Source organism: Agelaius tricolor, unplaced genomic scaffold, assembly GCF_023055355.1.
Source record: "Agelaius tricolor isolate 1412-34295 unplaced genomic scaffold, bAgeTri1.0.p SCAF_11, whole genome shotgun sequence".
In the NCBI taxonomy this organism is placed as follows: Eukaryota; Metazoa; Chordata; class Aves; order Passeriformes; family Icteridae; genus Agelaius; species Agelaius tricolor.
Window position 1 is genome coordinate 20499337 of NW_027269271.1, and position 21491 is coordinate 20520827.

Here is a 21491-nt window from a genome sequence, read left to right on the forward strand (position 1 = left end):
CCTTCCCCTGCTGCATCCCTTGTGAGTGTCTGAGGAATGGAAGGGGGTGTTGTGCAGCTTGAAGTGACTGTTCCACTCCTGATGAGCTTGTCCTCGTTAATGAGGCACATGAAAGCCACCAAGCCCAGTGGGCCCAAGCTGTTGCCCCTGTCACCTGATGGAGGTCGAGGCAGTGCTGCGAGGATGCATTGACAAGAGGTGCTGGCCACCAGCCCTGGTAGTTGGTCTCCCTGCTGGAGCTTGCTGAGCAGGGAAAACTTGTTTAATGCATAATTAATTGGTCTACTGTTATTAAATATTAAGCTTTTCATTTTTGTGGTTTTTACTTCAGACAAGGGTTATTCCCCACTGTTGGCCGCCCTGTACCAATGTACTGCTGTGCCAAGTCACTGAGAGGATACAGGACTGGGCAGTGTCCCAATACACCATGAAAGGAGACTGAGTAGTGCTGCTGATGAGCTGTGAGCGAGCTGGAGGATCAGGGGCACTGAGCAGAGGTGGCTGGGGCTGAGTGCAGTGCCCCTGGCCACCGAGGAGCACAGATTCCCCATGTACCTGCCATCTGCTGGCCCTTGCAGGCTTCCCTGGGGCATGGCACTGGGGCCAGTGGTGTGTAGTGAGAAATGTAGCTCTCAGTGTCACATGAAGGCCTGTGGACTCACTCCCTTGCAAGTAGCTCCAGCTCCAGCTGTTTGCCAGTGTCAGGGGGCAGCACTGGCCAGAGCCAGCAGCTGCAGCCAGTTGCAGAGCAGCCCCAGGGCCAGGCACTCAGTCCTATGCTGGAAGGAAGCTCCCAGTGCTGTGGTATATGGTGCTTTCCTTTTCATCTTCATCTCGTTGTCTTTCCATCTCTGAACCTCTGCAATGATGACTAAAGGCTAATGGGATTTCTGTTCTTGCCCCATTTCTTTTCTTTGCAGGTGCCAGTGTCCCCTGTTGCCCGAATATCTCAAGTTAGTTTTAACTCCTGTTTTTATCTTTCGACACCTTTTGCTTTTTCTTTCCCTTTCTCTCTCATATCTGTATTTTTTGTTTCAATGTCATGAAGATCACCTTCACTCACAGCAGACTGTAACATGGCAGTGATTCACTTCCTGACATGATGCGTGGGGCCAGGCTCGGTACTGCTCGCACGGCACTACAGCAGCTCACTGCAGGACAGTGCAGAAGGGAAGGTCCCGAGTGATGGGCTGCCAGGAGGCTTCTGCAGCAGCCCTTTCCCTGCTCTCCAGCCTCCTACCCCCTCGGAGTGGTAGGCCAGGCTCTGCCATGGTGCCAGGCCTGCAGCTGGCCCTGTGTGGGGACTGATAACCTTGGCCATTCTGGAGGGAGTCACCTGCTAAAAATCCCAGATGGACAAATTGAAGGGGGCTCTTCAGTGGTTGAACACACTCTCTTCCTACCTTGGGCAAACTGGTTTCCCTAGGCTGGGTCACCTCTGTCACAGACAGAGCACATGATGGTCTCTGGACAGCATGAGTTTGGGTACCAGAATCCCGGCCATAAAGGAGGCACTTACTGCTCTAGCAGCTTGGATGGAGTAGTACCAGCCTGCAGATAAAAGTTCCCCCTTATCACTTGTCTTCTGAGCTTCAAGTTCATCCTCAAACAACCATAAAAGCATGGCCACCCTGCCTTGGGATGTACAGGCATCTGTGTATGCACACAGGAATGGGAGACGTAGGATAAATACTTCCCCTGGGAGCAGAGCCAAGGGCTTTGCTGTGTGTGTTCCCTGCAGGCATTGTGAGACCTCTGAGCTCTTCTAGCCTCGTGGTGAGCTCACTGTCCTCTTGCAAGAGCAATTGGAAGAGCTTGTGGAAGTCCTGGCAGTGTGTACAAATCTCTATCTTGCCCTGCACTGTCAGTGGCTGCTGTTTAGGTTCACCATAATGGGATTCCAACCACCTCTATTCCCCACCTGCTCTTGCAGCTCTTTTGTTGCTGCAACACTTCTCTGACTGGCAAAACACAAGTTTGGAGAGACCACCTTGTGTTTCTCAGCAGAGATGAGGCTCTGCAGCTCTGCTGTGGTCCATGGCTCTGCTGTACATAACCATGTTTGAAGAAGCACATACTGTGACTGTGTTCCAGTCTCTTTGTCCTTCCTGTCCCACACTTCTGTCTTGGTCCCACACTGTTCTCATCATTCAATTGCTCATGAGTGGCAGCTCTGCAAAGGCTGCTCCTGAGCTACAGCCTCAGAGTTCTGGCATAAGTGAGGAATTTGTGCCAAAACCAGCATCATCTCTGTCCCTTTGAGGGCTTGCTCAGCCACCTCGGGGATCCTGATGGGTGAAGTGGCAAACAGGACCATCTGCAGGAGGACCTCAGCACAAGGCAGAATAGGGGTATTTCCTTCTCCACCTGTCTGTGTGTTCTCAGGCCATCCATGGGTAGCTGTGCACTGCCGAGCAATGGCAGGATGAGTGTGTGTTGGATTGGGTCTTGCTGTGTGCAGTGATGTCAGATGTTTTATGCAGAGGTCTGAGGGTAACACTCCTGTGTTATCACCTTGTGACTTGTCACCACCGTGTAAAATGTGTGTACCCAGCCTGGAGACTGCTCCATCACCTCTGTGGCCCACCACTGCCATCTGTGGCAGTGTTCAGCCTCCTGAGCGAGCTTCTGGCTGTGCTCCAGCCTGTCTCTCTGGGTGTGAGTCAACAGCTTCAGCCTATTAATAATCATCATTACCCATGTGGGGTTTCTGGGAAACCCATAGTGCAGCCGATGGAGTCACGAGCCTTGGGATTTGGATGACGTGTTTCACAATCACGTTCCTGCCAGTTCAACATCTCAGCATCACAGAAGGAGGTTGTGGTGGTTAAGCTCTGAGTCCCAGGGCCTCAGGAGGGCTCCTCCCAATCCCACATGCACACCGCCACAGTACCTGTCCCATGTGTGGGATCTGTGGGATCCCTTCCTCTGGGTCTTTCTGCTGAGCAGGGCTTTAGCTGTGCCCAGGATGGGCTGTGATGTTGCATCCCTGGTTTAGGCAGGGCAAGACTTCTGCCATGGCTTAAGCTGCATCCCAGCTCGCAGCAGCCTCCCAGAAGCTGCTGGAGGGCACATAGCTGCCCACGGTGCCTTGCATGAACCAGCCCAGAGGAGCTGGATTTTGGGCCCTGGAGCGGGCCCTGCCTCTGGAGCATCACTGAAGAGTTATGCAGCTGTGGGCAGAGCTGCTCCTCAGCTCTCAGAACACTGTACAATGTCCTACCAGGGAATGAGCCATTCTTCTGTGGGGCCCTTCGCATCCTTCTCTAATGCCCCGGGGACTGTGACAGCATCTGCCTACCCAAAAAGCTGTGCACATGCACTGCAGAGGTTTCACTGCAGAGTTTCTTCATGGCTAATGCCATTGTTAGGGGTAAGCAAGAGGATCAGCTTAAGCCCTTGGCAGTGGGAGCACCAGTGTGTTCAACTTCAGCCCATGCGGGAGCCCAGGAGACGCAGTGACAGCAGTGACAGCAGTGACAGCGTGTCCTCGGCCTGTTCCTGCCAGGGCTGGCCGAGCCCTGCCCTCTGCGTGGCCTGCTCAGTGTGCCCGTGGCTGCACTGTCCGAGCATGCTCACCCGCCATGCCCATTCTGCACATCACCTTTGTGTTCTGTCCACGCTCCGGGACTGCCGCATGCCCTCAGTTCCCCTCCATCCCGCCCGGCGCTTCCATGGTCACACGTGTCCGCCTGCACCCACCTCTGGGCTTTGCTGTGCCCATGCTCTTGCTGAGCCCTCCTCGGCCGTGCAGAGCCCTAACTGTTCTCCTCTCCCTCCTCCCTCCTTGTCTCGCTTGCAGGCATGCGTGACCACCCCCCCATCCCCGTGAGCGACCTCGCTGACAACATCGAGCGGCTCAAGGCCAACGATGGGCTGAAGTTCTCCCAGGAGTACGAGGTGAGCCTGAGAGCGGCACGGGCAGCAGGGTGCAGTGGTGCTGGCCAGGACCCCAGCAGAGAGGGCCTGGTGAGAGCTGAGCTGTGCCTCCCCTGCAGCAATGCTGTGTGGTCAGTCCCCCTGCCAGCTCTCCCTGCCAACCCCACAGTGGTGGGAACTCGCCTTGAGCACTTGAAGCGTGGCTGGTACAGGGAGAAGGCCTTGCAGGAGAATGCACAGCAGCCTGCCATGCTGCCACCATGGTTATGGTCTTGGGAGTGAATGGGAGCTCATGTCTGCCTACCTAGACTGTCACTGATTACTTTGTTCTGCTCTGTGAGGGCTGCACTCCATCCAGGTTGGCTGATGTATTTTGGTCTGCAGTATGTGTGCCCATTCACTTCCATCTGTGTTCAAAGCTTTGCTCTCTGCACCGTCCTCTGATGCCAGCAAACATGCCTTGTGAGTTTGCATTCCTGCTTTCCCCAGCTAATCTCCCACTGGACTGTGCTGGCATTAGCCTCTGCCATTCAGCATCAGTGCCCATAGAAACTCTGCTAATGTCCCACTGCCCTGGAGTAGTCCAAGCTATCCTCCCTGCACAGAGCTTTCTGCCTGTGACCTGCAGTCACAAGCTGCAAAACTGCTGCAGTTCTGGATCATGCTCCCACCGTTATCCATGTCTCTGGTGCAGCCCCTGGGTAGGTCCTGCCTGCATCCACCACGATGCTGCCCTTGCTCACACACACACAGGCATGTGCTGGGTGCTTGGGGAACCGTTCCCTCCGCTGCACCTCTCTCAGCCCAGCTCCCTCCAGCCCTGCCCTGTCCTCCCTGAGAACAACTTGCCAAAGGGAGGGAATGTGGAGGGAAAGGGACTGACCTACCTGAGGGCTGCCTCACCTTTTTTGCACTTTCCAGGCTGCATGATTAGGTTGCAACTGTTTAAAATTGGGAAAAGTTCCTCTGCAGCCATGAGAGCAGGAATGGCAGGATGATGTTTTGCTGTGCTTATATGCAGAGCCCTCTTGAGCTGCAGGGGACTTGTAAATAAACCCCCCACTAGTATTAAAGAGGGAATAAATTTGGGAAGTGTTCTTTGCATGTGTTATCACTTCTGTTTGAATTGTTATCTGCCTGTGCCTGTGGCCACCCCTTCCTGCACCGTACCTACACTGATTTATGAGATGAGATCAGAGCATTTGCCCACAAGGTAGGATTATATATGCCAGGAAAGGGAAAGCAGATCTCTATGTTGAGAAGGTAAGAGACAAATTCCAGCTAGTTCAAAGGGTGTGCTTCTTTTACCTGAGGAAGGCACAGAGCTCTTTTTTTGCTTTGGGATGCCAGGTGGAGGGTCTTGGCATCCCTCTGCACTTACTGTCTGAACCAGAGAGATGAGCTACAGCATTACGTTGTGACTTGGGAAATGTTTAAAGGAATAACGTGCTTTCCTTGCAGTTACCTGTGTGCTCATGTATGTCCTGCCAGTGGAGCCAAAGTGTGCAGTCATATCTGTCTGCCTTGGGCTTTTTGTTACCAGTCCAACTGAAATGTTAAGCAGGGCTGTCCACTCTGCTACAGGCAGGCTGTGGTTCTGCTGCACGGTGGGGATTCAGCAAGATCCAGTGTCTCTGCACTCCCATCCTCACATTAGGCCTGTGCTCAGTAGAGCCTGCAGCATAATACTGAGCTGTGGGAACTGTTTTTGAAAAAATGAGCATTAAATAAATTCTCTTAGCTGCTTTCATGAGCCTCTCTCTTCTCATTTCTCTTTCTTTAGAATATCATGGCTGGTTGAGAGCACCAATCAGTTGTACTTCTCATGTTGAAGCAGCTATTAAGTAGCTGATTGTTGCACATAATTTTTTTCTCCTGGATTCTGCTGTGTTTGACTCCTCATCATCAGAAAATTGCCGAACATGACAGGCTTGTAGAGTGTTTGACACTAGGACGGACCCAAAAGTAGAAGGGGTTGCACCTTGTTGGCATGTGGGGATCAATGCAATCATTTTCCATTTGAAATGCCAGTGAGAAGAATCCTGGACTGAGTTTGAAGAGAGCAGCAGCTGCCTGTGCAGGGCTGCTGTGGCAGCAGGTCTGCTCTCATCCTGGTCCCTGTGTGTGTGGGTTTGGCAGGGCAGCAGCTCCCTTTGATAGCAGGGCTGCAGGGCAGGACAGGCATGGTGTGTGCTGCTGACTAAGGGAATCTGCAGAGTGGGTGGGGAAAGAGCAGAGGTGGGAGGGGAGCAGGCTGAGCAGCCCCTGTGGGAGCCCAGGAGGCAGGAACCACACCTCAGCACATGCTTGCATTTTCAGTAAGCATTGATACGGTCCCAGTGTTCACCCTGGGACTCTGTGAGCCCCAGACCTTACACAGAGCTGAGTGGTGACCCTGTGCTTTGAGAAGTGAAGGCCCTGACCCTGTTCCCCATGGCATAATGGTGCTGCCAGAATGGGCATAGCACAGCTGAGCAGGGAGACACAAGGGAGGAAGGCATGGCAGGTGAGCCCCCAAGGCCCATTTGCTGTTTGATTGTGCTTTGAAATAGTTGCATTTTAAGTGTTTTTGTAGAGCAGCCTGTCAGCCTAACATCTCTGTGGGGTGCAGGGCTGTTTATAGATGGCTCACATTCCAGGAGCAGTGGCACCACAGGCAGAGAGCAAATATTTAACAGCACTTTTAACCATTGAGGCCAGCTGGCCTAGAGCCATCAGTCTGGCACTTGCCTCGGCTGTGCAAGCAATAGCAGGGTAACCTAGACACAGGTGACATGAAACAAGACCTGTCAGCACCTCCCCACATGCCTGGGAAGGGGGCAGGAAGGGTGGCAGAGATTTCTCACAGCCATCTGACCTCTATTCCCACAGTGAGAGAACAAATAATACTGCTCACACCAGTGTGCCAGCCCGTGTGGCTGTGCAGCCCATGTAACAAAGCCAGCACAGAGCAAGCTGGCTGCAGTGAGCAGGCTCATGAGCTGTGGGTTAGCCCTCATCCCTGGCACCTGGGAGCCATCCCAGCTGTACCTCCTGGTACCCCTGGTGCTGCAGGAGAGGCTGAAATGCAGTTGCTGGGAGCTGAGCCGTCTGCAGGCACAGTTCAGTGCTGCCATCTGCTCTGGCACAGGGCGAGCACAGCCCCACCACGCTGCACAGGCAGGCAGCAAGCTGGGGGGGAGCAGGGCACAAGGGTCTGGCAGCTGCTTCTGGCCTGGCTGCACCGGGGAGTATTTCATTTTTAGTGTACAGAGAAAGCTACAGCAAATTTACAGTGTGGGATTAATGGAATTAGATAAGTAGAAAGAAGGCTGAGCCCCCTGACTGTGGATGTGCAGGTGGTGGCAGGCGCTGCCGCTGTGTTGGAGCTCCTCCTGTGGGCACCTTCCCACGCTGCAGCCTGTGCTCCCGGGGCAGGATCCTGCCCTGGGACAAACTGCTGGGCACACACATCTCACACTCCTGCTGTGGGATCCACCAAGCTGAGCGTTGCTGTTAGCAAACACAGGACAGGCTGGCTCCAGCCAGCACTGATTCCTGCTCTCTTGTAGTACTCTACATCCTGCATCACCATCCCAGGAGAAGATTTTTTCCTTACTCCTTTCCAAACTGCATCCTGAGGCTATTGCTCCTCATGTCCATCCAGTGTGTGGCCCCCAGGAGCAGAGCAGAGCAGGTGATGAGAGCCTGGCAGTGTGGCACTGCCTGGCATGTTAGTTCTTAGTAATCTTTAGGTTGTGTGAGATTTCACTGTGCTCCTGCTTCCTAGTGTGTAGGGAGGCTGCAGACCTTTCCTGACAGTTTCCTGTGGAGAGAAGCACTGGTGGTTTGCCCAAACCCTGTATTCACTTGCATTTCCCATAAAGCCTCTGAGGACACTGCACCTCCCGTGCCTGCAGCCCTGGCAAGGCAGGTCAGGTAGCAGCAGAGGTGCTTGGGTCCCTGGGGCCAGTGAGCCCAGGAGGATCCAGGTAGCACCCAGGGAGCCTTGTTTTAATGGCTTGCCTGGTTTAATGGCTCATTGGAAGCTGCCTGGCAGGCACAGGGCACTCACCGGTAATAAGAATAATAAGGCTGAAGTGCTGCCAGCCATTGATTCAGAGGCACATTATGTCCTCATTTAAGGCGTGGTGCAGATTGACAGTGGTCAATGCTCCTGCTAATGTGGTTGATTTCACAGGAGGACAGGAAGCACTCAGTGCCTGTGCATCTTCCTGTCCCCGTGCCCTTGTGCAGCTCCCTGAGCTGCTGTGCTGCCCCCGGGCACTGCCTGCCTGGGCTCTCCACGCCTGCCAGCAGCAGAGGCAGCAGCAGGGCCTCAGCATGCAGAGAGATTTTGGAACTGCACTAAGGAAGGGGAGCAGCAAGCCCGAGGTGGATTGTATGTGAGAGTCAAACTGGCACTCAGGGATGTTTGCTAGGCATTTGTAAAGTGCTCTAGAGTCTGTCAAGGAAAGAGCCTTTTTCCAATCCCTTTTCAATGGTCTGATTCTGTCTTTATGGCAGTAGCAGCAGGGATCCCTGAACTGCTTTGGTGAAATTGTTCCTTGCACTTCCATGCTGGGAAGGAGGAGTTTTACTAATTGGGCTTTTTCTTAATTTGCACTTGCTGTCTTACAGCATCTCCCTGTCACATTAAAGCAAAGCAAAAGTCATGGTGCTTTTAAGTTTCCTCCTGGCTCATTTCCTTCCAATTTCCCAGGCCTTCTGCTTTCTAGGAAGAGTGTGTTTGTTGGGAGTGTTACTCTGATCAAGTTTTGGGATGAAGCAGTGATTCCCATGAGCTCCCCAGAAAGGAACAGGAGCAGATTCTTGGTGCCAGGGCAGTTGTGGAGCAAGGTGGGGAGACGAGGCAGTGCTACTGCAACAGGGGCTGCAGAGCATTGTACAGACATGGGACAAGACTTGCCAACCACTGCTCCATGTAGGGGCTCCAACTCTCTCCAAGCAGCCCATCATCCTTCCATTTATTTACTCATTTGTTTGCCTTAAAGGGGGGAACAGGTGTACATTAATTCATCACCAGAGTTTAAATTAAATCATTTTACTTCTAAATGAGTCACTAATTTGCAGGAGTATTTAATTAGAGCCTCTTTGCACTCAGGTGCTGTAGTAGTTCTGACTTTCTCACCTGTTTGCCCTCTTAAGAGGCTGATGATGATTAGACCATTTCTGCACATACTCATTGCACATCAAAGCTATTAACCCTAATGGCAGCACCTTGATGCTCCTCCTCCATTCTGGAGGCTCTTGGCAGCCTTGTCTTCCCCCAGGAAATAACCCTTTCCTCTGCTGTGGCAGGACACAGATTTGCTGTGCAAAGCATTCCACACCCCACAGCTGGGTCAGCCCTGCAGCCTTTTGGCAGGGATTTGCAGCATAGATTGAGCATGAACAACTGCACTGAGCTCTGCTTGCCTCTGCTGCAGGGGTAGGGCTCACTCCAGCACCCACCTGTGCCCATTGAGAGTGTTCACAGAGTGCAATTACAGCTGGTGCTTCCTTGGGCTGCTTCTTCACAGCAAGAAGATGCTCACTGATACTTTCAGAGCCTGTCTCAGCTTCACCACCAGCTAGTCAAGTCTCATCATGGGCTGTCTGTGCAGACTAAGGCCACCTTTCTGAAAAATAGGTGTTATTTATGTTTCTAATAGGCATTGGTGGGTCCATATTTTCCTCATTCGTTTGTATATTTGTACTTCTCCTTCAGTGTGCTCCATATTGATCAGACTGATGTCAAAACCTCACTTACTTATCTCTACTCCAAACCATAAAGTCCTTTCATATTATATTCCTCTTTTTTTTTCCATGTCTTCAATCATGTCTGCCTTCCCCTTGTGCAGTTCAGGCCCACTGTTGGTGGGCAGCATCTTCCCTGCCACACACCTGAGAGTGGGGAGCATCTAAAGAGCAGATCCCCTGAGCAGCCTGTACTGAAAGCAAAATACAGGTGCCTGAATGACATGAAGTGACCCAGAGAGCTGTGAGCTGTGCTGAGATGTCTCTGGGCAGAGGAGTGTGCAAGGGCAGAGGAGTGTGCAAGGCCTGTGGCAGCCAGGCTGTGTGTTTGCAGCCAGAAGTGGTGCTTGCAGTCTCCACTCCCAGCATCCTGGCTGCAGCGCCTCTGAGCACAGCAGCTGCCTGCTTATTACACTGATAATAGAAAATTACAGGTTTTCTCTAGGAAATGTCTATTTACATCCTACATTTCCCAAACTACCTATTAGCATCGCTGTGATGTCACATCCTCCTGTGCCTTTTCGTCAGCACTGGCCCCTCTACCTGCAGGCAGCCTGGGCCACACCTGGGGACAGACAGCTGCCACCTGGCACAGCACTGGCTGTGCCCTGCATGTGCTGCAAAGCCCTCAGGGCTAGTGCAGCAATGCAGGCTCTACCTTGCTCCCTGCTCAAGCCAGTGCCCACACCCACTGCTGGCTGCTTGGGAAGTGCCTGCTGCACAGCACAGGAGCAGAGGGGACATCAGTGGGTGTCATTTTGTGCACAGCTGGTGGTTGGTTTAACTGAGCAGAGGGACCATGGGAGCTGTTCATGTCAGCTCAGTCAAGGAGCTGTGCTTCCCACCTCAGCCTTTTGCTCGCAGCTGATCCAGAGCTGACAGGCATTTCACTGGCTGAGAAACCTTCTGACACGACTCTTCCAGGCAGTGAGCACAGATGCCTGCAGGGAGCACAACATGCAGTGCTTTCCTTGGCCTATTTCCCCAGTGCTTTATCCATGGGCCAGCAAAGTTTCAGAGACCCTGAGCTGGAGCAAGATTTCAAGAAGGTTTTGACAGTGTTGTTCATTTTGGGGGGAAAGGGTTCATGACTGATTTCTGGTGTAGCTGCTTGCCCCCAGCTCGCCCAGGGCTGCATGTGCAGAGCAAGTCCCTGCTTGAGGCAGGTGTCTTTCCTGTGTGTCTCGCGTGTCTCTCAGACAACAAGAGCATCCCATCTCAGAGGGGTGCTCTGGGGATGGTCCTTGTTCACCTTGCTTTGTGCATAGACTGAGATGATAGAGAAGGCTTTGGGAAGAGGCTGCCTGGCCGTGGAGCAGGCATGGACTGGGTGCACCAGCACGTGGCTCATGGAAGAAGCACTGGGTGTGCAAGGCCAAGTGGGAGTGGGATGTGTGCTTTTCAGGCAGTTACATAGTGTGCAGGCCAAGATTTATAACCACATCTCTTCTCCAGGTTTATAGTTTCTTGTCACTCTATTAACTCAAACGAGAGATGTTTACATTGCATAAGTAGCTGGAGCAGTGGATAGTAACCTATTAATTTTCATGACTATTCCCTGGCAAATGCTTACAGGCTGTGTTGCAGGACACTAATACCAAAAGCTCCTGGGGCACAAGACACCCAGGGCTTGCTGTATTTCAAGAGGCTGCAGTTCAACAGCTAATAAAACTGCTAGGTCAAGATCTGCACAGTCAGGTCTCTCTGGAATCCTGGCAGAAGACCAAATTTTTGCTGATGGGTAGCTCTAGAGGAAAGGATGAGCATGCAGCAGAGGAGATGAAGGCTCATCTGCAGTAGGCTGCCCCAGTGAGGAACTGCTTTGCCTGCAAATAGTGGGATGCATGTGCCACTGGAAACTGGTTTTCGGTGTGGTCTGGCTTGATGCTACTGCCATGGACACCCATGGAAGCTGTGTCTGGCCTGGGGAGAGGTGTGCAGGACAGTGCAGATTTCCTGACTGAATCCCGTGTGCTGCAGCACTCCAGTGTGCTGGAACTGCTACCAATTCCTTCCTTCTCTCCACAGTCCATTGATCCTGGGCAGCAGTTCACCTGGGAGAACTCCAACCTGGAAGTGAATAAACCGAAAAACCGCTATGCAAATGTGATCGCCTATGACCACTCGCGTGTCATCCTGACTTCCATCGATGGTAAGAGTCACTGCACTGGGCACCCAACAAGCAGCTGAACCTGACTGTAGCAAGGAGACCATCTTTTTCTGTGTTCTAAGCTGAGCAGGGACAAACACCAAGCATCAACACGATCAAATGTGTGTTCTGGCTGGCCAGAAGAGAAAGGGCGCTGTAAAGCTTTCCCAGTGTCCTCAGAGCAGTGTGTTCTGTGTGGTTGCTTCTTAGTACTGCTGGCAGCAAACATGCCTGTCCCAGCAGCCTCCTCTCCCACTGTCCTCTCTGTGTGACTTCAGCTGCCTTCCTCGCTACATGATGAAACATGGCACTGTTAGTGCCATTTGCCATCCTCTGCCCCAGCACAGTTGTAGAGCCAGTATCTTTCTCTGAGACTTGTCAATATATCGGCCCAAATAAGTGCCCAGAGAGGCACAGGGTGAGGGGTGCTCCTTCCCCTGAGACATCAGACTCCATACATCCCTGTCCTCCATGGGAGCATCAGGCCCTGGTGTCCATAGCACTGACCCCCATGACTCCAAGAACCAGCCCCACATCCCTGGAGTTTGGGCTAATACACATTTCTAGTCCTGTTGCACACAGAGGAGCTGGAGCTCACCCATTCCCCTTGTTTTATTAACCAGCACCCAGCTCTGCTCACCCAGATCTGAGCCCACTGATGGAGGATGGGGAAGATACAGCTAATTCAATGCACCCTGCTTGGGGAAGACCTGACTTTGCACACAGGTGGCCCTCCAGTCGCTAGCATCCTTTTTTGGGAGATGGAAAAGCCTTCTCTGATGGTAATGCACTATTCATCCTCTTCAAGAGGAGGAGAGGCGGCCAAACAGTCCCTCACAGCAAGCCCTGTTAAGCAGCAGCAGCAGCAGCAATGTGAAGGCCTGGCATGTCTGCTCATGGGCAAACCCTCGCAGACAGCTGTGGGGTGAGCACACGGGGGAATCCCTGCTTTCCAGGCTGACTCAGTTGCTGTAAGTAGTGTCTGTGCCTTCCTGGGAACTGTTCCCAAAGCACCCTGCCAGCCCTGTGCCGCCCGTGCCAAGGAGCCAAGCGCTGCACTCCAGCTGCTGCCGCCCCAGCGCTGCCAGCACTTTGTGTCTGCTGGAGACTGCTGAGACCTGGAGAACAGAGCTGTAGAGTTTTCCCCAGGACAAAAGGACGAGGGGTGACCCCCAGCTTTATTTCCTTTCTCTAATGAAATGCAGATGCTCTCTCCTGGGCAGACAATGAGATTCCTGCTGCTTTCTATCCCTGCAGCCTGGGCAGCCCATGCTGAGCAGGGTTTGGAAGCAGCCTCAGGCCTCTGCTTTGCCAAATTTATTTTAGTGACTATGTGTTTGCATTTTAAAGGCCTTTACGAAAAATTCCTTTCCTTAAAGTGGTGGAGGCTTTGTGGGGGCTGGAGCAGCCTCTGCCAGCAGGCAGCAGAAGGGGTCTCATACTGAAGGGTTTCAATGGTGGTAGGAGGAAGATCTCTGGTTCCTTGGGGATAGTTGTCCCTGCAGGAAGAATGGGGGAACATCCTTGCCTGACATCCCTTGCTAACAGAGACAAGCTAATAAAGGAGCCTCATTTTTAAAAGGTGCTGTAGGACCATAACAAATTGCTGGTGAATTTAAGACAATTATTTCAGTCAGTTGCTTGGGGCCGTATGAGCTCCTTAATATTCCTGCCTGTGAATTTTCCTTTGTGTGCGTGTGGCAGCTGTCTCTCTGCTTTGGTGTTGCCTGCTTGTTGCATTAATGTGGGAGTTACAAAGGGTTCTTCTTTTTTCAGGCACCATCCTTGTGCTTTGCAGGATCCCTGGGAGAGATCCTGACATCACCCCATAAAGGAGAGCCTTGAGAACATGCCAGCCTCTTCTGTTGCCTGTGGGGCCCCGCAGAGCAGTAGGTCCAGGGCTGTGGGCTTACCCCAGTAACTCTTGCCCTCTTTCTCCCCTACAGGGGTCCCAGGCAGTGATTACATCAATGCCAATTACATCGATGGCTATCGGAAGCAGAACGCCTACATTGCCACGCAGGGACCGCTGCCAGAAACCCTCAGTGACTTCTGGAGGATGGTGTGGGAACAGAGAACAGCAACTATAGTCATGATGACCAGGCTGGAGGAGAAGTCCAGGGTACAGTGTGTGCTTTCTCTCTTTTCTGGAGCTGTTGGGGGGAAGAAAGGAGGAATGGGAGCGCTTCACAGCACAGGGCATAAGGGCACCCAGGGAGGGGCAGCTCCAGCGATGTGGCTCACTGCTTTGTGCAGCCCAGCAACAAATGCCTTGTAAGCATATCCCTGTGGGGCAAAAGGGTGGCAAAACCTCCTGTTGCTGGCCTGCTCATTTAGCTCTATTTTGCCTGCATATCTGCATGTGCAGCCATTCTTTCCTGCCCACATCACATCAAAGGGGGAAAGGAAAGCTCTGAGATGGAGATTGTGGACCACCCCAGAAGCTGAGAAGCTGCAATAGTTGGGTGGGACCAGCAGCAGCCTGACAGGGTCCGGGCATTTCTGGCAATGCAGGGGAATGGCTGACAGGGTCTCATTGCAATAACAAGACTAATTTGTGCCTTGTCCAATGACAACATGTATAAATTATCAGCTTAGACTGCCAAGATTAGATATTCTGATGTAATAAATGCAAAGCTGCCTGCAGACCATGGGGAAGGCATGAGCTGGAGAAGGAGTGGGAGCCCTCACTGCAGATGATACAGCTTTCGTGACAGAGGTCCTTACTCAGCCCCTGAAGCAGGAGTTTGTAAGCTGTGACCAAGTGCTCCTGCACCCAGATGCACTCTTTGGGCAAAGCCTGCCCAAGGATGAGGCAGCTTCTGCCTCTCATGATTCAGTTTGCTCCTAAAAGTAAAATTTTAGCAGTGAGCATTTGTACTAGCAGAATATTTTAGTGTTGCCATGCCAACAGCAGAAGGGGCTTGTGCACTCAAGCTGTGAAGCACTGATTATTTTTAGCCCAATAAGCTCATTCTTGAGAAGCAGAAACGGTCAAGTTTGGGTTTAGTTAAAACTTTTGCCTGCATGCTCTCCCTCCCTTTTAAAGCTTTAGCACTGAAATGCTCTCAGGGGTGTCCCAGCCCACCCTGACTGGGAGGAAGTGGCTGGAACCACCAATCACTATGGCAAAACAGATCTGCTTTTCCTAATGTGCAAAAAACAGGCATTATTGATGGGTTTCCTGACATCTTCAAATGCCCTACAGCCTGGAGGGAAAAAGAGCATTCCTTGGAGATGAGCTGTCTCTAGAGATCCAACCCCAGCTGAGCACTGTGCTTCTTGCTGCAGAGCCCTGGCTGTTCTGTCCAATGGCCACTGTCACCCACACAGGGTGACAGGGAAATGATTCTGACCTGCCCTGTGGCTCAGAGATTGGCACACTCAGGGCTAAGCAAGATCAGAAGCTTCTGATCAACTGTGCTCTGCAGCTGAGGGTTATACGAGGACTTTCTTGAGCCTTCACATTTCAATAATGAGCATATATTTGAAGAACAAGGAAAAGCCCTTCTGGGTTGCCAAATAAATCCATGCCTGGAATCTTGACTCACTTAACTTCTGGGCTTCTTAGTTATGGCAAGGCACTCCAAGGTGCATGTTTCTTGAAGATAACAGGTTTCCTCTGACCCCAGAGGGACTCGTCTTAGCCTGAGATGTCTGTGCTGCTGAGCTGTGTGTTATCTCCCCCCAGCACACCCCATCCTATCCTGCAGTGTTTTGTTTGTCTGTCCCAAACACAGTGCGTGTGATCAGGCTTTTGGTAACATTGAATCCTTGTTATGGGCAGGAGGTGACCAGAGCCCTCAGAGAATCTCAGGCAGCCTGCCTGATTGGGCAGACTGCCCAGGGGCTCCAGGCTGACCTGACCAGACCCAGACCCCTGCATTTGCTCCCTGCCACTGCCTGCCTAAGTCCTGCTGCCTCTTTGGCACATGCCCAGCACTAATGAGAAGTGGGCATTTTTCTCTGGCTCTGTGGGAGAGGCAGGTTGTCAGGAGAGGCAGTGGAGAAGCCTGGTCACTCCTGAGTTGAACCAGTGATCCACAGCAAGGACTTCCCTGGATGTGTTTGCTGTACCCGGTAGGTGTCTCAGGGCATTCCCTCACAGCAAGGTTCTGGTGGGGAGCTGTGATGTGGACTTCCAGGCGATTATTTTCTCTGGGGGTTTTTGTTGTCTTTTTCAGCATCTTCAAAGGCAAGATTGCTTTTAGCCACCTTCCTGCTCTGCTTTTCCTCATGCCCTTTTGGTGAGGGCTAGAGCTCTCTTGGGAGCACACCTTTTAGGGACCAGTGAAGATCCTAATCCCAGTCATTGCCCATTGCTCCAAACTTTCAACATGCGTCACTGTTTTGCAGTTCATTCTGCTCCAGAGACTTCAAACTTCATCTGATGTAACCCCTTGGGTCCCTGCAGCATTGCTGCCTGCCACTGCTCATGCTGCTGTGGGACAGCACTGCTCCAGGCAGTCACATGGCATCACAGCATTACCCAAGGGTGACCTTGCTTCAAAGTCCCCTTGCCCAGGCGCTTTGGCAGAGGCACAGGACTGTGTGTCCAGCTGCAGAGCCCGGGGTGGGCAGCAAGGCCTCATGGAGAGCTGCCTGATGCAGAGCAGGCTCTGCTGCCTTTCCAGGCGAGCTCCCCAGGTCACCCTCAGCACTGCTGTGATAAGCCAACCAGGACCAGCAGCAGCTTGGCAGCCCTGTGGGGGTGACACTGCTTTAAAGGATTCCTTAGCTGCAGAGGGGAAAAAAAATCTTTAAAGAGCATCAGCTTTTATGGTCTGCAATTTTAGCTGGCTTGATGGTCTAAATCATCCTCCCTTTTTCATGTTTTCACAAAGTGAGAAGCACATAAAGGATAGAAATGGCTGGATTGTGCAATTTAGCTGCCTTCAAAGCTTTACAATCAGTTTCAGAATCATTTGGTGGCAGTTCAGAAACACACATTGTAGATTAGCTTTCCCCAAGCTGGGAGTGTGGTGTGTCCCTGCCGGGCTGTGTTGCCAGGAGAGAGGTATTAAAGCAGGATTTCTCCTACCCTGGGCTATCCCCTAGAGCCTGGCAGAGCCAAGTCTCCCACAGCAGTGCCGTGGGTTGTTCTGTTCCAGCCCAGAGCACCAAGCAGCCTTCTCTGGAGTGTGATCTCCCCTGGCATTTCATGTCCTCGGGAGGGGGTGTTAAGAGGCTGGTGCTCAAGGGCCCTGGGGAAGAGAAGCCTGGCAGCTACACGATGCTCCAGCCCTTCTGCTGACAGCAGTGCCATCTGGAGCTTGTGAGCAGGGCTGGGGGCAGAGCACAGCTCTCAAACTGAAGAGAGGTGCCCGGCTGCTCTTGGGCTCAGGGCATCAAAGGAGAGGAACAGGAGCCACTCAGCAAAGCTGCAATAAATGGCTGTTCAGGACATTACTGTGCTCCTTAAGTTAATGAGAAACAAGCACTGCCAGAAGAAAACATCTCTTATCTGCTTTAGTGCCACAGTGCATCGGCTTCAGCATAAAATTTACAGAGCTTGAAAATGGGGCATAAACATTATGGGTAAATTTGGCAGAAAATGTGACTGACTCTTATCTGGTCATGAATAAATAATTTTCAATTACCAGCCCAGGCATTGCTATTATCCCACACAGGGAACCTCTGAAGTTTGTTTTGTGCTCGAGTACACAGCCCTGCAGCATGTGGGTGGCAGGAGGGGACTGCTGTCCCTGAGGTGTAGGCTCAGGCACAGGAACAGGCTGTGCTGTTCCCCTGAAACATCCCCTGCAAACCACAGCAAGCAGCTGTCCCCAGCATTTGCAGGATGCCATGCTACACTCCTCTCCCTTAGAGAGGGTCACATCCTCCCCAAGCCAGGCAAGACGAACTCAGACCTCGTGGAGACAGCCTGCAGGTGGCACCCACTCATGAGGATGGGATCAGTTTAGCTGTGAAATAATGTTTGTGACCTTCAAGCTGCTGGTGCTGCAGCCAGTCAGCACCAAATGCTCTGTGCCAAGTGAGGAAGAGGAATCCTGAGATTATTGCAGGGCCTGCCATGCTGCCACAGATCCAAGGCAGCACAGCAGCCCAAGCAGCAGGAGACCCTGGGCAGGAGGCAGCAGAGCTGTTCTGCTTGCACAGGCACCTGCAGTACCCCATTAGGCAGCCTTGCACCAGGCACTTCTGCCAGGGCAGGCCTTACTGTGAGCAGAACCCAAAAAGCAGGGAGAGGTGCATCCCTCTGACTCCAGGTTGCTGCACTCCAGAGCCAGAGTGCAGGATCTGGGCTCTCAGCTCTCACAAGCCCCACCCTGCTGCAAGTGGTTTCAATTAAAAGGCAGAACTTCATTGATTCCTAATTAAGCTTATTGTTTCCCTTCCCACGCATTCCCCTGTAAACACATTCTGCTAATAATTAAGTTTACTATTCCTTGACAAGCACAGATGATCTTCCATTCACTCCTCTCTCCTAGGGTGGGAAACCATTTTCACTGTGGTGCACATGGGTGGGAATGAAGTCTTCCTCCTGTCAGCCAGGCACTGTGGCTCTGCAGGGTGGGGGAGCCAGGTACCAGATTAAACAGGGATGCTGAGGGTGCCAATTAAATAGGGAGCTTGGGGCTTCACAGAAAAAAAAAAAAAAAAAGAAATGGAGGAGTAGTTTGAATACACTGAGCTGTGAAGAGGAGGAGGAGAGCAGCAGCATGTGAGCAGGGAGGGATGTGCAGGGAGGTGAAGGGGGCAGAGGGATGGGCCCCTGGGGATGTGTTTGGCTGTCTGCCAGGTGGGATGCAACAAAAGCTGTGACCAGTAGTTCAAAGCACCCTGACTGCAGAGTTGGAAAGGGATGATAAGGATGATGCAAGGCAGGAGGTTTCTAGGGAGCAGCAGTGTTTTCATGATGGGACAGTGCTGCCTGCAGGAGGGGGCTGAAGGGGTAGTTTGGCCACAGTCTGTGTCTTCTTGCAGAGGGAGAACAAGATGTGTCTGTGTCTAAGCTGCCATCTGTTCCTTGCAGAACCATTTTGAAACACCTGGGAGATGTAGAATTTCAGGGATGTGCCACCTGCCACAGGTGCAGGTTGGTGTTGCTTGGTGATGCTCAATGCACTCAAGCCTGCAGCAGGGCAGGGAGGGTGGATACAGCATCCAGGCTGGAGCCCTGGCATGGGCTGTGTCCCACCTTCACAAGGGTGGTCTGCTGCCCAAGGCCATGCTGGCAGGGCACCCTGGGAGACTATGGATGTTATGGGAAAGGTAATTCCTGTTGCTGTGTACTGTGCTGGACTCAGCTCTGTCCTACCACAGCTGTGGATCAAGGACACCAGGCTGGCTGGGAGCTGGTGGGGATACAGACTGCATCTCATTCACCTGAGCTGCCCTTTGAGTAGAGCAGTGCCCACAGAAACCACCATTTCCTCCTCCCTGCTGCACTAGCTCTTCTCCAGTCATCTCACAACTGCCCACCTTCTCCTCAGGCAGGGGGTGGTTCAGGCAAAGCCCCAAAGATGCCCATCTCACCAAACAGGAGGCAGAGAAGTACTACAGCAGGCACAAATCACTGCTAGGAATTGCTGCTCACTGTCTTGGTATCTGGTGTTGCTCTTGCTGCTCTTGTCTGGTGGCCTGGCCCCCTTTGCCACTTCCACCAATGGCTCCAGGGGAAAAGGAAAATCCCTCTTTCAATGAGTAGCCACTCACTGAGATCACCTCAGTTGGCCAGAGCATGGTGCTAATAACACCAAGATTGGTTAAATTCCCATATGGGCCATTCACTTGAGAGTTGGACAAAATTATCCTTGTGGGTCAGTTCAGCTCAGAATATTATTCTGATTCTGAGCCTTATGGAAAGGGGTCCAGCAGGTGCTGCCTTTTTTTGGGGGTTGGGACACTCTGGGGGAAGGAAATCTGGATTTTAGAGCCCCCCCCTGCACAATTACTCATTTCTGTCTCTACCCTTTGAAGTGCAGAGCCCTGTTCCTCATCCCAGATGCCCCAGCCAGCATCCAATCACTGACCCATTTTCCTCACCTCCCTGCAGGTAAAGTGTGACCAGTACTGGCCGAGCCGGGGTACAGAAACCTATGGGATGATCCAGGTGGTCCTGCTGGATACAGTGGAGCTGGCGACCTACACCGTGCGCACCTTCGCGCTGTACAAGGTATGGGACTGCCTGCTGCTGCTGCTTCACATATTGCAGAGATGTTCCCAAGGCTGCAGGGTGCTCCATGGCCCACAGGCAGTGGCCAGTTGCTGCACCTGGCTTGCCCAGGCATGAGCCATGTCTCACAGGTGGGCTGCAGTAGGACATCAGATGTAGGTTGTGCATCTGGCTACCACTGGACTTTGGGCAGGATACTTAATGCTCTTCTGTGTGCTTTTTGTGATACTTAATGCTTTTCTGTGTGCTGTTCTTGCCTCTGGTGAGTGTACAGGTAGCAGCTGTCCTCCCATTAGAGGGACAACATGGGAAGCAGTGAATTTTTATCACTCCTGTCACTAATAATGCAAATGGAGGGGCTATTTCTGACATGAGCATAAACCCTTCTCTCCTGCCTGCTGCATTCCTCATTAGTGTTTGGAAATCCCTGGGGGCAGTGCCAGCAGCAGTGTCAATGCAGACAGGCTTTGCAGCAAGTGCTTCTGTGCGTGACTGAGTGTGCGCCAGGAGCCCAGTGCTCAGGGGGGACACACTCGTGCCCCAGGAAGGCCCCAACAATCACCCAGCTGTTCCTACCACTTGCTGCATAGATCACTCAGCCAAGCCCAGAGAGGAGCAGGGCAGTCTGCAGTCACAGGCTGGTCACCCAGCCCAGGGACACCATGATGCAGAGGAGCAGGGAGGGAGCTGGCTGCTGTAGCCCTTCCATGCCCAGTGCCCATTTTCCCTGAACGTGCAGTGAGTATGCAGGCAGTGAACCTGTGCTATGCAGAAAAGAGTCTTTCACCTTCCCTGCAGTCTGTTCCACTCCTGCAGAGATGCTCTGTTGTCTGTAAAACTGCCTTTCTACAGAGCATCTGTATGTATAGGCGCTTTGCAATAAACCTGTGTTTTTCCTCCAAATTTTCACTGGTGAAAGCCCAGTACATGCATCATCACACAGAGCTTTGTGTGCCTGTGGCTGCTGTTGCCCTATCAGTGCATTCCTGCACTGGGATGAGATGTTCTCATGCAAAACAACTCCTCTTTGTCTTTGACAGAATGGCTCCAATGAGAAGACAGAGCTGCGGCAGTTCCAGTTCATGGCTTGGCCCGACCACGGGGTGCCAGAATACCCCACCCCAATCCTCGCTTTCCTGCGGCGGGTCAAGGCCTGTAACCCAACAGATGCTGGGCCCATGGTTGTGCACTGCAGGTAGGACTGTGTGTTTGTCTTCTGGCTGCAGGAGCTTTAACCTGTCTGAAAGTGGAGTCTCCCCTTCTTGTGAGAAAGGTTTCATGGTAGCATAACCTGCGCTGCATGCTTGGGCTGGCAGCAGAACAGGTAGTGCAGCAGTGGTAATGCAATGGTGGCATTTCTGTTGCTACTGCTGTATCAGATTAAATAGCACTATATGGAGAGCCTCAGAAAACACATTTTCCTGTAAAACTGCAAGTGCCATTTAAAAATTAAATTATCTGTTCCCAGCCTAAGTGGGTGGTACCTTCAGATGCATATCACTGACAGAAATGCATGCAGTGACCTCTACAAACATTCATATGCAATATTTACAGCCATACTCTTTCACAGGGTAGAAAGGCAGC

At 52.3% G+C, this 21491-nt stretch overlaps 1 protein-coding gene across 19 annotated transcripts in view; it reads left to right on the plus strand.

The window, feature by feature from the left end:
* PTPRF (protein tyrosine phosphatase receptor type F) overlaps positions 1-21491 on the plus strand; it is a 375235-nt gene that overhangs the window by 345069 nt on the left and 8675 nt on the right. For 13 of the 19 annotated variants that reach the window (XM_071436511.1, XM_071436510.1, XM_071436512.1 and 10 more), the window contains 6 exons: positions 921-953; positions 3803-3900; positions 11647-11770; positions 13714-13889; positions 19788-19907; positions 20948-21102. In XM_071436511.1, the coding sequence (XP_071292612.1) occupies positions 921-953; positions 3803-3900; positions 11647-11770; positions 13714-13889; positions 19788-19907; positions 20948-21102 (706 nt within the window). The remainder of the gene's footprint in view (positions 1-920; positions 954-3802; positions 3901-11646; positions 11771-13713; positions 13890-19787; positions 19908-20947; positions 21103-21491) is intronic. The other 6 variants (XM_071436515.1, XM_071436516.1, XM_071436518.1 and 3 more) reach the window with 1 other exon arrangement.